This window comes from Polypterus senegalus, chromosome 4, assembly GCF_016835505.1.
Source record: "Polypterus senegalus isolate Bchr_013 chromosome 4, ASM1683550v1, whole genome shotgun sequence".
Taxonomy (NCBI): domain Eukaryota; kingdom Metazoa; phylum Chordata; class Cladistia; order Polypteriformes; family Polypteridae; genus Polypterus; species Polypterus senegalus.
This window is the reverse complement of record NC_053157.1, coordinates 101,459,482-101,478,778: the sequence shown is the minus strand read 5'-3', so window position 1 is coordinate 101,478,778 and position 19,297 is coordinate 101,459,482. Positions and strand designations below refer to the sequence as shown.

Here is a 19,297-nt window from a genome sequence, read left to right as displayed (position 1 = left end):
CCTTTTAGGAATGGCGAGGTCATAGGTTGAAATCCTGCATCTTCTCTGTATTTAGTGCTTGGAGTAGTGAGCTGCTATTATTATTATTGTTATCATATAACAAAAACACACATTTGATGTGAGTCTGTAACATCTTGTGTAAATTTATGGTACTTGCAATAGATATTACTTTTCCTTGCACATGGACATTTACATCAATATGTCATTTTAATGATTTTTTTATTCAAGAATTCAAGAATAAAACTGAATAAAAAATTGTTTGGATGACATGTTGATATGAATGTCCGTATGCAAGGAAAAGTAACATCCACCATAGACACTGTGTCTGTTTTGTCAACAAGAAGACACTAAGAAGAAATGATTGACCTGCATTTGTGTGCTTTTATCCCTTCAGCACTAACTTTTACAAGTACCATAAATTTACACCGGCTGTTACAGACTCAAATCAAATGTATGTTTTTTTATATACTGTAATAGTAACAAATAATAGCAGCTTACTACTCAAAAAGGTAAATGCGAGGAGAACCTGGAATTGAACCAATAACCTCTTGATTATGAGGCAATAGTCCTTACCTTTGCACCAGTCAAGCAGATGTGTCTACTTTGTATCAATGGACAGTTGGGCTTCAGTTTTTACACATTGCCAGTAACATGTAAATTGAACAATTTCTTTTCTTTTATTCTTCAATAAAAGCACACTTGTTTTGTTATATCTTTTTTGAAAGTTTTTTTTTGATATTTGGACTTATACATTTTACACTTCAGGTCAACATTTTGTCAATTATTACTATTACATGAAAAACGTTTTTGTTGTAGTTATGTGCACAATATTTCTGGCTTCGCATTTCCTGCCATCTTTTATTTACACAGATTGTTCTATTCCAAATAATGAGATACTATTTACCCTATATAATTCTAGACACCTTACTTCAGCTGCCTTGGTGGGGGATGGGATAGCAGGTTGCTGACTGACACATTTGCAAAACAAAGATGATGCTGATGATGTGCAAGGGAATTTAAGGTGGCCCAGCATTACAAATATTTTCGTAGGCTTCAGGGATTCTAGTATTGCCCTCTTCCCATGTGTCCTAGCAAATGTCTGTAGTTGAGAAAGAGAGGCTCACCACTGACAAGGTCAGTCAAGAAATTGGCTTAAAGATTAAACCTCATTTGCACCTCATGCATTGTAAGTGTGATGAAGACTCAAAGAAGTGTATGTTAAGGTCTTGTTACATAATCCTAAATGAGTAATAGATGCATTTTTCCAGTACCTGAACTTACCAGCATTCTAAGTGGAACGGTTTGGTTAATAGGCAAACTAGACTGGGTCCTGTAATGTGCAATCTCTGGCATTCAGTGGCCCAAGATCAGCCTCTCAATGCACTTCATGGTGACTGGTGTTATTCACTGAAGCAAAAGACAGATCACTTCACCACCATGGGTATGATGATGGCAGTTTTAAAGCACTTTGGGACGACTGCCTGCTACAGGAAGATGTTTAAGATGTCTGTAAAGATATCTGTCAGCTGATTTGCACATTCCCTGAGCTCTTGGCCAGGTTTGTTGTCTGGTTCAGCAGCATTGCATGGGTTTACATTCAACAAAGTTCTTCTCATGTCAGCTGTGGTCAAAAACAGTACCTGTTCCACCAGAGGAAGGACGGACTTCTTTACAGGTATATTGTTCAAAGCATCAGACCATGCATATAAGTTACATCTGGAAGGGAGTCATCACCCTGATGGCTTGGTGCCCTGAAAGTGTCTATGAATTTCCATGCCATACTCTTGCTTAGCTGCTTTGATGTCTCAAGAGTAGTTTCCCTCACTGGGCTACATTGTCACCCAATCTAGAGGTTTTTAGCAGTGCATATACCTCTAATGCCAACCACTGTTTATGATTTGCACAAGTTCTAATGGTCTTTGAGTCAGTCACATCATCTATGCACTTGTTAATACACCTCTATGCTGATCTGATGGCCATCTGAAAAGATGCTGGTTCAAATTCCATTACTGCCAAAAGGGATCTTACTTTTTTAGGCTCCTGAGCAACTACCTTAACCTGAAAATTGGTCCTGAGGCACTGTACGATGGCTAACCCTGAACTCTAACCCCCAAAGGTCATGTGAAAAGACCATTTCCCCTCAGGGATTAAGTAAGTGTATCAAATCAAGTCAAAAAGCGCACCCTGATCTGTTTGAGAGTTAGTTTAGACCATATCAGCTGTGTTCTATATGCAGGCAGTAGCACAGCAGAAACATGATCAGAAAAACTAAGATGTAGGCAGGGTATGACTTTGTAAGTATCATGACAGTATGCAAAAACAAGATCCAGCTTTTTTTCTCTCATAGTTGGAAAGTTCATGTGTTGATAAAAGTCAGGAAGAACACTCCTCAAATTCACATGATTGAAATCTTCAGCCACAATAATAAAAGCACCAGGATGCACAGTTTGCAGCTGTGAAACAGTTCTGCAAATTACCTCTCAGTGCCTCTTTAGGATTAACCCCCAGATGGATGTAGATACCCAGAATAAAAGTAACAGTAAGCACCCTTGGCATGTAAGAAAGATGGCAATAGGGAATCCATTCCCGGGAATTCGGGAATCCGGCATGTCATTCTCGGGAATCCGGGGCTTCCCGGGATGACACAGTGCACGGGCATCTCACATGTGAACGGTTTTACAACGACCAACACTTATTTTTAATAAAACTACTGCAGTATGTTGACACCAATAAAAGACTAACCTTATCTACAAGCAGTTCATGCTGTCATATAAGTACATGTATCTATATCAGGGGTGCCCAATGCGTCGATCGCAATCGACTGGTAGATCGCAAAGGTAGTGCAAGTAGATCGCGTTGCATTCAAAAAAAAAAAATTTTTTTAAACGTTAGTCTATCATATATCCTCCCTATGGCATTTGCCACTTGATTGACATATAGGCCAGTCTGAGATCTCCTTTCTTCTAAGACACTGGTTATCCCGCATGCACAAGCTACTGCAAAACTCCGGCTGTGATCTAGTTGGCCTTCCAATTTATAACGACTAAAGAAGGGATTTAAAAAAAAATTGTTTGGAGAGGGTATGGGCTGGATGTGGAATTGGAAGAGGATTTTTTTCTCTCACAATATCACAATTGAAGTGCGTTTGTCTGATCTGTCAATCTATCATTGCTATTCCAAAGAAGGAAAATGTGGAAAGGCACTTTTGAACTGTTCATAAAATCTATGAAACTGACTTCCTTCCGAAAAGTGATCTGAGAAAGAGAAAAGAGAGGGAACAAAAATTGCGGTTAATCGGACAGCCATCATTTTTCACTCAGCTGAATTCAAAAGCTCCTTGACTGCATTATTTGGCTCTACTTATTTATCCGAGTCAGCCTTTTCCCACATGAAGATTATTAAATCCAAATACTGTAGTGGCCATAAATATATTGAATTGTTATTGTGCCATAAAGGTTATTCAGTTATGCAAGGTATGACGACATATATTTTCTGTATGGTTTTAATGTAGGTCGATTATTTTGACCTGGTTATTTTAAAAGTAGCTCGCAAGCCGAAAAACTGTGGGCACCCCTGATCTAGTTAGTTGCGGTAATGAGCGTAGAAAGCATAACTTGTCCACCATGCGGTCATCCAGGTGAGAGAGTACTTCGTGCAGAGTACGCCAGCTGCTGAGAAAGCACTCTTTACCTGCACAGAAGTAGGCAGCACAGTCATCAGATACAGATAAACTTGTTCTAAACAACGCCCTTGCTTTCCGTTCTGTGAAACACCACCATTTCAGCTGTTACTGATGCCTCCAGTTTCTTGGCACAGATAATGCTGATGCAACAGACTGACACATTGCAATTTCAAGTTGCTGTTGTCTGACAGACGTCAATGAAGTCTTCAGTTTTCAACTATAACTCTGTTATTTCTTGATCGATTTTTACACTTTTACACGCTATATATGCAAACTTGGCCGTTTCCGGTTTCCTGGGAATTACAGCAGTTTCATTCCAGGGAATGCGGGAATGAAAAATGTCCAGGAATCCCGGGCTCCCATTTATTTTGGATTCCCTAGATGGCACTTTACAATTAGACATTACAGCACTGGACAGTGCTTATATGATTTGACTGCAAAAATATGTATTGGTCACACAAACACACAGATCACCTCTGCACACCTTTGCAGTTGCTAAAGCAACTCTGTCTACTCAGAAAGTGTTCAATCTATCCAGCTAATTGGCGATATAAGGGATGTTATTATGCAACCACAAAGATAAAAATGGAACATTTCCTCATCTATTACTGGGTTATACGGCTTGTAATTTAGTGACATTTTAAAACAGGATAGAATTGAGAGGCAACCTGACTGGATTTTTCTCTATTGTGATGTGGACTCCAGAAGTCTCATTTATAATCCTTTGCGTGATTTTAAATTTCACTTGCATGTACACCAAAATACAGAAAAATGTGTATGCCAAAAAAAATTAGATTAATAAAAACCTGGGGTACGCACATTTCTACACAATTTAGCCTTTATAAATCACAATCACCTTATAAATGTGCATTCGAGAACGTGCCTTAAACCTTCACCCTGAAACAGCATTATATGAACAATGCTAATCTACCTCATAAATATGCAGTCACGATGCTGAAGACCTTTATTGGCTAGTGATACATCCGCATGACACATTCAGTAGTGTGAGTCAGAAGTTCTTGTCTCTAAATTAGAGGCATGCAAAGAACCTTGATTTGGTTGCCTAAGCACTGTTGTCAGCAAAAATTACAAATGTTGAATGGCAACATGCTTCTTCTGCTGCAAATTCTATGAGTCCTGCATATGTCTGAAATAAACAAAACAGGTCTGATCTCTGTTAATTGCTAATCACTGGCAGAGTTTGCATGTAATGAGAGGAGGAATAAAACACATCTACACCCTCTGATTTTGATCTGAGAATGGCATCTGTAACTGGAGATGCCTTTTTATGCAACATTATGTTAGAAAAGTTATAACAATAGCCAGTACTATGTTGGCTTCACAAATATGGCTAACAAAAGCAGCTTCATTCTCATTAGGTGCCCTTATTGCAATATGAGTGCAATAAAGTGCTCTGATTACATTAGGAAAATTGACACTAGTGCAAATTGCCTTTTTATGTTGGTAACAATATGCAACATTAGATTTATATGCTCTGGGAGATGGCCGGCTGATAAACCTGGACAGGACGGCCAAAAAGGAGAATGATGGGGGGAAAAAAACTACTGAGGAACACTGCCTCCCCCAGGAAACCAGATGGCAATGTCCCTGCAGCATAGCGGTACCCCAGATTCCCACAGGGCACCATGGGATTTGGAGTTCAGCTTCACAGCCCTGCTGGGTGCTGCCAGGAGACATTGCAGGGAGACCTGGGAGTCTTTGCTTTCCATATAGACTGGAAGTACTCCGAAGTCACAGGGATGGAAGATAAAGCAAGTTCTCTATCTTACACGGAATTCCTGGCAAGTCACGTGAACAGAAGAGGAAAAGCATTATATAAAGGTCTGCTGGAGACCAAGCAAGTAAGCCGGAGTTGGGAGGTAGAGGACAGAGCTTGCTGGGAAGTGTGGAGGAGAGATTTGCACTTTATTGTTATTATTATTAGTAGTAGTAGTATTGTATTGCCTGTGTATAGTGGTGGAGGTGCTTCAGAGTGCTACAACTCAGGGTGCTACAACAAGAAGATAAAGAATTAAAAACCTCCTTGGTGATTTTACCCTGTGTTCAGTTTGTCTGTCTATTGGGTTGAAAGGGGCAACAGTGACCCCTAGTGTCTTACAATGCAGTCAAACACCATACAAAAACAAGATGTAGTACTTTGTCAGTCGGTTAAAGGCTACTAGCACAGTGGGCACAATGGAGTAAAGCTTGGTTGAGATATTCCTGACTTGTCAGCCAGTTGCTGAGAAGTGACAGCAGGTAAACTAAACTAACAAACACAAAAAAAGTTCTTAATTTCAAATACACATCATTGGTCTTGTTTCAGGGTAACAAGAATACAGACTGCATCATTTTTATCACATTTAAGCTTTAATATGTTTGTCAACGTATATATTGTAATAATAGCTAAGTAATATGAATTATTATGCATGCAAGTCATCATTTATCTAATTTGGCTGCATTTCCCTACTTGATAAAGAGTGTTGCCATTTTCCAGTTTCTCTCGAAATATTGCATACGTATGGGTTAGAGTTACTGTAAATATATGTACATTTCCCATTAAGTTTTCTTTGAGTGTTAGTGAGGGAAGTTGTATACACACATTTTAAGCCTCTTTTGTGATTACACAAACTTTATAAATGAGGCCCTAGCTCATTTATTTTACTTCTGTATACATTTACGGCAGCAGTGGATCTTTCTTCCAATAACTGATTCATGTGAAGCGGTAATCTTGCAGCTTAATCTTTGCCCTCGTAATGTGAGGTAATGTTGTACATTGAGCAGTGATCCCTGATGTAATTTTTGTATAATTTAGGCAGTTCTTTCCCCACAAGAAGCAACATTTAACAATTTGATACCAAATTTTTGGAGCTAGAGCAGCCGCAGCATCTGCATACTCCATGTTTCTGGATGAAAGGATAATATTGGAGTTCTGTAAAAGTTTCATATACATTGGTATAAATCCCACAAACAGTATCACTACAGAAATTTTAAAATATGATCACTTAAGATTTGTAAGAATATTTAGCATTCGATCAAAAATGCTTCAGTGACTTAATGAATTGATGTCTTCTTTAACCCAAATTCTGTCTGTTCAATGTCAAGAATTACACAGAACATACAAATGTTAAAAAGGTTTCCTTTACACAGAAAACCATAGACACATAGAAAAAAAACTATCAAATAGCATGGCAGAGAGTAGGACTTAAAGGACATTCAAAACCCGACTTGATGTTATTTTGGAGAAATTACCTAAATAGGACTGATGAGGACATTTGGGCTAAATTGCCTGTTCTCCTCAAAATATTTCTAAAGGTCTGATTTTTAAAACATGATGTTTACTTTTTTGATCAAGTGAAAAGTAATATCCAGATTCATTGCAGAAGCACCTAAATATGCATCCCTCCCAATAACAGGAGAAGTAGGTAAACAACATTGGTGAGATAAACTATAAAGATTGAAATAGGAAAGTACTTTTAAGTTATAAAAATTCTTGCTGGCTGTTTACTGTGACAAAAACAATGATACAGTATTTGATTTTGAAACAAAAAAGCTTATTTTATAATGATTTATAATTTTGAGGAATTCTCTGACTTAATGTCAATTTTAATTACTAACTATGACACACTCCTAATAGTTGACGACTTTAATTTTCATATAGATAATCAGTGTGATCTAAAAGTAAAAGAATTTATGAACCTCCTGGATTCTTTTGATTTGAGACAGCTCGTAAATCAGCCTACACATAAAGCAGGTCATACGTTAGTGATTACTAAAGGACTGAAAATTGATATAAAACAGATCATTGATATTGGTCTATCAGACCATTTTATTCTACTTTTTAATATAGAAATAATGATAAAAAACACTCATGAGAAGCATATTGTTAAAAAATGCTTCTTTGACTCGGCAGCAGCTTTAAAACTTACAAACATTCTAAGCAATCAGTCCATTTATAGTGCCAGCTATAATAGTGAGGATAATGTAAGGTGGAAAGATTTAATACTAAAGTGAGAGCTGCTGTTGACAGAGTTGCACCTGAAAAGACAGTGAAAAAATCTTCTAGCATTGTTATACCATCGAAGACCCAAAGAGCGTCTGATTTAAAGAGAACATGCCGCAGAGCTGAGCGTTAATGGAGGAAGACTACACTTACTATCCACCATGAAATATTAAAAGTCAAAATAACAGAATACAATAACACTGTCCGTCTTGAGAGATGCTGTTATTTCTCCAAGATTATAAATAACAATGCTAGTAATCCCAGAGTCTTATTTTCTACAATTGATCGCCTACTAAACCCAGGTAACTCAAAGGAATGCCTCCAAAGTTCTTCCAGTAAAACCTGTGAGGCTATCGCTGTATTTTTCAATCAAAAAATTAATGATATTAGAAATAATATCTATATATATATATATAATAGTATATCCCTCCAACACTAAGGATCCTCCTAAACCCCAGCAATCTGTTATAAACAAATTAAACTCTTTCACTAGGATAGATTTACCTGATTTACAAAAAATAATCTCTCAATTAAAATCCTCCACCTGCGTCCTTGATCCAATACCAACTAGGTTTTTCAAAGAAGTATCAGGCGTGCTAATTGATAATGTTCTGGACATAGTAAATTCGTCATTAGATACGGGGGTCTTCCCAGACTGTCTTAAGACTGCTGTAGTTAAACCCCTTCTTAAGAAACATAATCTTGACCCCTCGGCTCTTGAAAATTTTAGACCCATCTCTAACCTGCCTTTCTTAAGTAAAGTTCTAGAGAAGGCAGTCATTATGCAGTTAAACAACCACCTCAATAAAACATGCTATTCTTAATAAATTTCAGTCGGGTTTTAGAACAAATCACAGCACAGAAACTGCACTCGTTAAAGTAGTAAATGACTTGCAGTGAATGCAGACAGAGGCCATTTATCTGTTCTCATCCTCTTATATCTGAGTGCTGCATTTGACACCATTGATCACAACATTCTTAGAAATCGCCTTAGTCAATGGGTGGGCCTCTCTGGCACAGTCTTAAATTGGTTTGAATCCTACCTGACAGGGAGAAAATTTTTTGTTAGTTGTGGGAAAAACAACTCGAACACACATGATATCCAATATGGTGTTCCACAAGGCTCTATCCTGGGTCCGCTGTTATTCTCAATGTACATGCTTCCGTTAGGTCAGATTATCTCAGGGCACAACGTGAGCTACCACAGCTATGCTGATGACACACAGCTGTACTTATCAATAGCACCCGATGACCCCGATTCTATTGATTCACTAACACAATGTCTGACTTGTATCTCAGAATGGATGAATAGTAACTTTCTCAAGTTAAATAAAGAGAAAACTGAAATCTTAGTGATTAGCAATAATGGATACAATGAGGCTATTAGACTGGATACATTAGGATTAAAAGTCAAGACGGAGCTAAAAAGCTTAGGGGTAATTGTTGACTGTAATCTGAATTTTAAATCGCATATTAATCAGATCATTAGGACAGCATTTTTTCACTTAAGAAACATAAGTAAAGTTAGACCTCTTATATCACTGAAAGATGCTGAGAAATTAGTTCACGCGTTTGTTTTCAGTCGACTAGATTACTGTAACGCACTCCTCTCAGGACTACCCAAAAAAGACGTAAATTATTTGCAACTAGTGCAGAATGCAGCTGCTAGAATCCTAACTAGGAAAAGAAAATCCGAACACATTTCTCCAGTTTTAATGTCACTACACTGGTTACCTGTGTCATTCAGGATTGACTTTAAAATTCTGCTTATGGTTTATAAAGCCTTAAATAATCTTACCCCATCGTATATATCGGAATGTCTGACACCTTATATTCCAAATCGTAACCTTAGATCCTCAAATGAGTGTCTCCTTAGAATTCCAAGAACAAAACTTAAAAGAAGTGGTGAGGCAGCCTTCTGCTGCTATGCACCTAAAATCTGGAATAGCCTGCCAATAGGAATTCGCCAGGCTGATACAGTGGAGCACTTTAAAACACTACTGAAAACATATTACTTTAACATGGCCTTTCTATAACTTCAATTTAACTAAATCCTGATACTCTATATGTTCAATTTCCTCATAATAACTATTCATGGTGGCTCTAAAATCCGTACTGACCCCTACTCTCTGTTCTGTTTCTTTTTCCGGTTTCTTTGTGGAGGTGGCCTGCACCACTTCCACCTATTCAAAGCTTCATGATGCTCCAACAATGATGGATGGATTAAAAGGCAGAATTCTTCGTGACCATCTTAATCAAGCTCTTCCGTGAGAACCCTAAATCCAAAGAGGACTGTTTCATTTATGTTAGTAGAATGCCCAGAGGGGACTGTGCGGTCTCATGATCTGGAATCCCTACAGATTTTATTTTTTCTCCAGCCATCTGGAGTTTTTTTGTTTTTTCTGTCCCCATGGCCATTGAACCTTACTTTTATTCGATGTTAATTAATGTTGATTTATTTTGTTTTCTTATTGTGTCTTTTATTTTTCTATTCTTTATTATGTAAAGCATTTTGGGCCACTGTTCGTATGAAAATGTGCTATATAAATAAATGTTGTTGTTGTTGTTGAATTACTGTATACAAGTCATATAAAACCTTGCCTTACTAAGGAGCCACATTGACAGAAAATATTGCAACAGCTGCAATCCAAAAACTTCCCTTTCCTTCCGCATTTGAGAATAAGAATAATATATGTTTTAAGGGAGGAAAAGCATGATGTAATAATTGTAACTTATTATCACAGCAACCACACATTTCAACATCACTGCCATCGTTTCCACATTATCTGATATATAAAAGCAGTGTTTAAAATAAGAATTGTACTAGACTGCTAAACTGTTCAACTAATACATGTCTCATTTTACAGGTAGGTTTATGTGTACTGTGTAATATCAGACGAAAAGCCCAATGTATGATCATTTTGAATGTATAATTTTTGCTACATTACAGTTTAAAAAAATAAGTGTGTGAGCATGGTATAAACTGCTAAAACTGACAAGGTGTTGCTACACATCATAGTAAATAAAGAGAAACCCCAGAGGGTCTGCACATATAACTAGACTCTACTTAAACATATTTTAAGGAGGAACACAGGATATAGAACAGATTAAAAAATTGTTCAGAAAAAAACTTGGCCCGAACACTATCGAGTACATGACCTGCCACAGAAATCTTTCTATGGCAGAAGTTCCCACTAATTCAAATATCTTCTGTTCTTTCCAAATTTTTAAAGGGGCTAGGCAGGGGTGCCCTCTATCTCTGTTGATCTTCAAACTTTCCCTCAGGCTCTTATAAATTGCCCTGGGAAGTTATCAGTTAATATCCCTTTCTCAACATTTGACTCTCACTACACAATATAACTTCATGCACCCTTCTCTTCCAGGGAAAAGCCCCCAGTGTTTAGTAGTCTGACAAACCAACATTTTAAAAATCTCCAGCACATTACCAGGGATGAAGCTAAACTGATTAGGGCTGATGTAGATCATTTGGTAAGTGTGTGTCAAAAGGCAATGTTTAATAAGGAATGCACAATATTCAGGGACCACAATGATTTTTTTGCTTTTGATGATAACTGGCTTATAAGCCACTTTAGATTTCCAGGAGTCATCTTCTTGGAATTGCATGCTGAATTGGAACTTACATTACAGAGACCATCACACAGAAATCATACAATCTCTGTTCCGTTACAGATTTTAACAGTCAGAGGGGATTTGGTCACAGGTGCTTTTCAGCAGGAATTGGCTAAACACAGAATCTTGAATTCATTGTTGAGCCGTGTCATGTCATCAGTATAGGATGGTATAATCAGTGCTTGAAGTGGAACTAAATAAATGATGGTGTAATCCTTTTTGCATGTGCTTCTTCTTACTTTTTGCAATGCATTATAAAATACATATAGTTAAACACATACAGTGATACCTTGGTATACGTCCACTTTGGAATAAGTCCAACTTGGTATACGTCCTGTTTGGACATGAAAAATTTTGCTTGGTATATGACCTTTGTTTGGAATACGACTTGCGTGCTACCCTTGTTTACCTCTCTCTCGAGACAAAGCCACGACTGCCCATGACCATCAGTATGCCAGTTGCTAGCCTTCAGTGAACAACCCGCGCTATAACTCGCTGTGAATTTTCATGTGATTTTGTGTTTTTTTGCGTAAATTTGAATTGATTGTTGAAAAGTATGAAGGTGGCATGCGTATCCGGGACATGGCTGCTGCATACAGTATACCGAGAACGACGGTATCTACAATTGTGAAAAACAAAGACATTATTAAAAAGTAAATTGAGGTTCAATTTTCATTTATTTCATCTAATTGCTTTTGTATTTATGTATTTTAGTATTAAGCAGTGTTTAAATTATTTTATACAATCCCATCAATGTATAATATGCCAATAACAATAGGATTTTTTTTCCATGGGAACGGATTAATCATTTTCCCTTTATTTCTTATGGAAAAAATTTGTTTTATATACGTCCTGTTTGGTATAAGACAATGGATCTGGAACGGATTAAGGACGTATACCGAGGTACCACTGTATAAGGTCAAACACAATCTGGCACAATCATACAGTAATTTACTGAAAACATATTTTGACAAAGACACCATCACAGAATGGATTTGCTTTTGTAAACAGAAAGCACTTCCATTCAATTAATATACAACAAACAGTGATGCTCAAATGTGCATGACTAAAATTGTTGGAATTAGGCCCAGATGAAACCATAGTTGCTTTATTTTAATAACTTGGGAACATGTGAAGCAGACATCAGGATCATGCTGTGTGTGATAATGGCTTCTTGTGTCATTGCCACTTATGTCATGAAGCACTCCCTTTTTGTAGACAAAATAGGCTACACATTAAATTCATTAATGCCTAATGCACATGTTTAACATTATTACCATTGTTAAAGACTGCTGTATTTGAAGAACATGTCAGTTAACTGTGATAGAATTAGTTCAAGAACATTGGAATTAGATTGATTCGTCATTGAAATGCACAATAAAATGAGATTATCTGTTCAATTCATTGTCATGCTGCCAAATGCTAAAATGCCAACACCGAAAGAGTCTGTATTAGACTTATGGATGGTCAAAAGCTGCAGAAATATTAAACCAATTTTCATGCCAAGTTCATGTTTTATAAATCCTGACATTTGTGTATGAAGTGGTTTATGCAACCTTTCTGAGCAGAGACAAATTTTATACATGAGGCTACTGATTTGTTGTACATATCATGCTAACTGCAGATGCTGAGCATTTAGGGGTTTTTTTATAGTAAAAACTTTGCTATTTGTTTATCATGGTTATTTTATTTCTTTTTAATAACAATCCTGACAAGAAAGCTATGTTTTTAATATGAAATTGGAAATCTTTAATTTTAATCACTTTGTATACTTTATTTCTTTGCAATTTTTGCTTTGCTTTAAAATATAAATGTTAACTGAAACCACAAAATGTATTGTGGAAGATTTTTAACCATCCCCCTTACAATATGGAAAACTAAGTATTTTCACTTGAAAAGCTACAATACAAGATTATTAATTTGATCTTTACCTCTGTTCAGCGAAGCAGAGCTGTTTATGTCACCTGTAATAAAGGAAGACTCTGACTGTTTTCTGACAGTATCATTCCACATTCTACGAATTCGACTCTAGAAAAGATCACAAGAGAAAAAAATCTATAACTTCATATTGAAAAAAGAAAAACATATGAACAGTGCAATAATTGTAGCACAGATAGTTTTATAATTAATCTTTATAGATACTATTTCTGTAAAATTTTAATTTCTAGATATTTATAATGTACAATTGTTAAATGAAGAGAATGGGACAGGGTTGCAGAAATTGGGCAATCCCTGGGATTATGAATGTTTGATTTTCATTAAAGAAAAATAGTGATTACATTATTTTAACTAAATATTTTTGCTGAGCTATTTACAGAGGAAAATAAATCAACACTTGTAAAGTCCAAGAAAGTGGGAAGTAAAACAAATCAGAAACTAAAAATTACCTTCATAATCCCATGGGTCTTTTTTTTGATAAGCAAGTACATCTATAATTACACACTATATTCTACATCTAAGAAGATACCATACTCAAAACAATAATCACAAGGCGGTTTAAATAACAATGATTTAATTATTCCATATAAAAGAGTAAAAACACCTGAGTTCATATATTTAAAAAAAAATACAGGTATATCAAATATCCAAAAATATGTCTACTTTATTGCATTTTATGGCAACAAGGAAAACATCATTTGCATACTAAAGAAAAGGTTGTAATGCTAGTTAATTCCTGTTTTTTTTTTTTAAGTCACCTTACAGTTAGGCAAGGAGGGCAGAAGGAGAGGCTTGGGTCTTAAAAGACCAAGGCAGACATAGAGAAAGTGTAAGAGATAAATAGGAGGTAAAAAAGAGACTAACTGTTGTGGTACTGTGGTGGGTAAGGCAGGAGAGGCACTCCACTGAACAGACTAAAAGTGTACAACTTGTTTTATTAATCCCAGAGGCATAGCAGGTTTGTTTTTTTTTTTTGTTTTTTTTTTTAATTGTTCTTTGTTAATAAGGGAATGCAGTGAATGGGTGTATATTGCCATGTGAACACACATATTCAAAATCAGCTTTATTAAATACACCACCACTAACAACCCATGAGTAAAAATAGAATATTGCCCTAAGTGAAAATGGGTTGAATATAAAATACAAGGCCTGGCAGCATTAAGTAGTAGCTGGCAGCAAATTGCAATGTAGGTAGAAATCCTAAACAAAAGCATACTGTTGTCTGTGCAGAGGACAGGACACCTTCTTGTATCCCTGCTTGGGTGTGGCCAAGATAAAATTTGTAACAGTTTTGTTTTTGTTTAATACCATTTTGATTTTCTTTCTGTATTTGAACATTATGTTCCTGAGGGGTTTATTCATAGGAATCCTTCAATTAAGTCTGTATGATAATGATCTAAAATCTATATATATAATTCACTAAGGCAAGACACCCATGGAAAGGCAAGACACCCATTGAAAACACGCCGGAAGCTGCGTGGATTCACTAAGCTGCCGACAAGTAAGACACCTATGGCGCACTCAGGGAGGAGCCACGCCCACCAACTCCAAGACCATTGGATACGACGACAACTCGCAGAGCCATGCACACGAATTTGGACGCGACGACACAGAAAGAACAGCGTCATTTATATTCGTCTGTCGTGGAGGCCTCATGTACTTCCGAGCCACCTTGACTGTTCATAGAGGCATGTTTCCCGCGGAGGTGAGTCGCCATATGCAGTGTGTGAAACGGTTTGCGAGGGGTATCCCATGGAATCCTTAAAACAATCCTTTACAACTGAGGTTAAAACGCAATGAAGTAAGCAGTCTTTAAAAACTGACTTTTCGGTTATGACTGCGACAAACATGTGTCTTCTTCACTCACGGACAATTATATTTTGGTCTCTCCAGAGTTCCATCTTTTCATTCACTTTCTGTTGTATCCTCAAACCCTCCCTTTTTAGACAACTGTGTCTTTCCAGAAGTGTTCAACCATCAATAAATAATTATGCAGCGTTTGTTATGCTGCGGGTTCACTATTGTGTTGTATTTTGCTCTCTCCAGAGTTCTATTTTTTCATTCACTTACTGTTGTATTCTCACACCAACCCGTTTTAGACAACCATGTTTCCAGAAGTGTTTAGCATTCAATAAATAATTATGCATGAGATTGAGCATGTGTCTAGGCGTGGCTAAGCCGTTGAACCCCATTTGGGCTGCAAACCGTGGAATGCAGTGCATACTGCGGAGCTGAACTGAGCTGAATTGCCTAACACACCTGCAGCTACAATAGTAGACTTGGAAAAATAGGTGTAGCAGGAAACTACATATACTTTTTATTGATTTAAATGCAGTTTACAAGGAAAATAAAATAAAATAGCAAAAGCCAAAAGAAAAACAATGACAACATTGTCATTTTGTACATGAAGAGCAGAGCACATTTAACCTAAAAATCATATTTTCATTTACTTAATAAGTCAGTAAAACACGGCTGCACCTTCAAGACAAATAAGGAAATAAAATATTATTAAAACTGTTTTATTAATTATTTTATTAATTTAACTCCATTGTTAAAGCCTGCTTCTATCAACTCAGGGTATTAGTTAAGGTCAAGTCTTTTCTTTCTGTACGTGATTTTGAAACACTAATTCATGCATTTGTCTCTCCTCGGCTCGAATAATGCAATTTATTATACATTGGAGTTAATCAGTAATCCCTTGCTCAACTTCCAGAACACTGCTGCCAGGCTTCTAACAGGCACTCAAAAGCAGAATCACATCTCTCCAGTCTAAGCTTCTGTTCACTGGCTTTCTGAGTTTAAAATTTTACTCTTTGTTTTTTAAGACCCTGAATGGTTTAGCCCTCTTTTATCTTACAGAACCTCTTATACTCTTACTCCCCTTCATGATCACTAAGGTCCTCTGACTAGAAGTTATTGGTCATGCCGAGTTCCAGACTTAAGCATAGAAGTGACCATGCCTTTGCAGTAGCTGTTCTTAAGCTTTGAAATAGTTTACTTTTCATATCAGGTCAGCACTAACTTTGGCCACTTTTACATGTTGGCCACTTTGGTTGACTTCTGTTGTTTTAAATGTGCTCTATAAATAAAAATGACTTGAGTTTGCACTCTATGTTTTCCTTTAAAATTGCTTCCATCAAATTACCCATGATTTATATTAACCATACCGGATAATAATTTCTTGGTTTATAAGTACGGTATGTCCAATATTATTTGCTGTACTGATAAATTAATTAAGCAGAAGTGGCAAAGGCATATTGGCAAAGTATTTATAATAACACTTTGATGTGAATGAGACTTGTTAGAAGAATACTATCTATAAAGAGTGCACACTGTCCTACCTCCCCTTGAGCTTCTCAATACATATGTGGCTGAACAGTCCCAAAGCACTAAATCCACTTAAAAGAATTAAACCAAGGGGTAATATTAATTTTGGAAATACTGTAGCTAATTTGCAATAGAAGTATATGGCCATATGAAACCAAGAGTAAAGAGTCTTTAGAGCTCTTAAAAATGTGCCTATATTTTAAAGTAGCAATGTTATGAATCATACAAGTGAGCATTATGAATATTTCATTGATTTGTACATGGAACATCAAAGGGGGTAGCCTGAGGAAGTGTCACGTTTACTAATCTTTACCTCCATTCCCACCTTTAGAGTAGAGGAGAAGAACTGGATAGATGTTTGTCATAATTTCCACTCTGATATCACTAGCTCTGCCTCTGTCCAGATGTCAGAAATCATTTTAAGATCAACTGTCTAGTAGGCCAGATTTCATTTGAACCCTGGTTAACCAAGCGCAAGATTTTATTTATTTATTTATTTTTTGCATTTACAATACAATACAATGTATTTTTGTATAGCGCAAAATCACACAAGAAGTGCCTCTCAGCCTTGACTCTCTAAGATGACAAGGCAAACCTTCCAAAAACACCCTAGTAGGGAAAAAATTGAAGAAACCTTGGGAAAGGCATTTCAAAAAGAGACCCCTTTCCAGGTAGGTTGGGTGTGCAGTGGGTGTCAAAAAGAAGGGGGTCAATACAATAAAATACACATAACAAAGCAAAAGTAATCCTCAATACAGTATAATAGTAAAAAAAAATATTACAAGTACATTTGAAACTGTCTTTCAGAAATGAACATTAAACAGAACATTCCTTGGAAGAACTGACAACAGTCAGAAGCATAGACAGTAAGTCAGGAAAAAGATTTATTTCAAGACACCTTAAGGGAGAGAAAAGCAGACGCACACCGTGTTAATCTTATAATTAAACATGATATAAAAATAACACTGCAAAACAAAGTTTTTGCTTTTTGAACATATTTGGGTATTTCGTATAGATTTGTGGGTGCTGGTCACGAATATCACATCATCACATACTGTTTCAGAGAAATCTTCAGTTTTGTCATTATTTTTTCTTATATTTGTATCCAAACATTTTTGCTGCCGTAAGTGACTTATCAACAACGGTTTGTGTAGCCTGGCCATGTCCAGGCATGGAATAAAGCCAGGTTGGAAGCTGTTCTGTGGAAGGTGAAATAGTGTATGTATAGTATCAGTATAGTAAACTATAGCATCTGTAGCAATATAACAGTAAGTAAGCTTGATGCTATAGACATTTTGGTGTCGGGCGATATGTCTCATCAATGTTGTAACAGCCACAATATATTCTGTTATATCTGTGGCGATTATACACTTGTGCCTCAGAGACGTTGGATGACTGCTCTTGTGAAGAAAGCTTAACATCTGCAAAATTGGTGATCAAGACAAGGAATGGGCACCTCACATTTGCTGTGCGACATGTGCTGTCAGTCTGAGAGCCTGGCTCAGAGGCACTCAAAAGACTATGCTGTTCCGATGATATGGCGAGAACAGAAAGACCATGTGACGAACTGTTGCTTCTGTTTGACTAATGTGCCTGGTTTCTCTGCAAAAAGCAAGAAGTCAATTGAATATCCTAATCTGCCTTCAGCAATGAGACCAGTGCCACATGACGACAGTCTTCCAATTCCGAAACCACCAGAGGACTGGACCTTAGACAAACCAGATGAAGAAACTGCAATGCAGGGTACTGACAGTGACATAGACCCGGATTTGAACCGTGCTCGTCAGGCGATCCGCATCTGATAACACAGTCCAAATTTGAACGATTTGGTCAGAGATTTGGTTCTGTGAGAAGCAAAACCCGAGCTGCTGGGTTCGAGACTTCAGGAATGGTGTTTGCTGTCAACACGTACGAAAATTTCTGTCTTTCGAGGCCAACATTATGATATAACTAAATTTTTTGCACAAGTCAACTGTCTCTGTTTCTGTTGTGACATTGAAGGATTGTTCTCGGCCTTGGGTTGTGATCACAACCCGGAAGAGTGGCGTCTCTTCATTGATTCGTCAATGTTAAGCCTGAAACTTGTTCTGCTACACAATGGCAACATTTATCCTTCAGTACCTGTTGGCTTTGCAGCACACATGAAAGAAACATATGAGAATATGGAACTGTTGCTGAAGCACGTCCAGTATAGCAGGTACAACTGGAATATCTTTGGAGATCTTAAAGTTGTTGCTCTGTTACTAGGACTGCAGCTCGGCTATACAAAGTACTGTTGTTGCTCGAATGTGAATGGGACAGCCATGCCAAAGAGTTGCACTATTCTCGACAGAACTGGCCACTCCGTAAAAAGTTAGTTCCAGTACTCAAAAATGTGGCAGAGCAATCGCTTGTTGACCCGGCAAAGATATTTTTGCTTCCTCTTCACATAAAACTGGGACTCTGGGCACTGAACAAGGAAAGTGAAGGTTTTCGTTATTTAAGACAGATGTTCCCAAGAACAAGGAGGGCATTTTTGTTGATCCCCAGATCAGAAAATGTTATGAGTGACAAGATGTTTGAAGATCTGTTAGTTGGGCCAGAAAAAAATTGCCTGGAAAGCCTTCAAAGATGTTGTTGACCATTTTCTGGGCAATTACAGAGCCCCAAACTACATTCAGCTGGTAGACAAACTTCTCAAAGCATACAAGACAGTGAAGTGCAACATGTCACCCAAG

The 19,297-nt window shown here is 37.1% G+C and overlaps 1 protein-coding gene across 14 annotated transcripts in view; it reads right to left on the bottom strand.

Annotated features, from left to right (window-relative positions):
• The window catches only part of adgrl3.1 (adhesion G protein-coupled receptor L3.1), a 1,314,450-nt gene that overhangs the window by 146,719 nt on the left and 1,148,434 nt on the right, over positions 1-19,297 (bottom strand). For all 14 annotated transcript variants that reach the window (XM_039751107.1, XM_039751111.1, XM_039751112.1 and 11 more), the window contains one exon: positions 13,247-13,343. In XM_039751107.1, the coding sequence (XP_039607041.1) occupies positions 13,247-13,343 (97 nt within the window). The remainder of the gene's footprint in view (positions 1-13,246; positions 13,344-19,297) is intronic.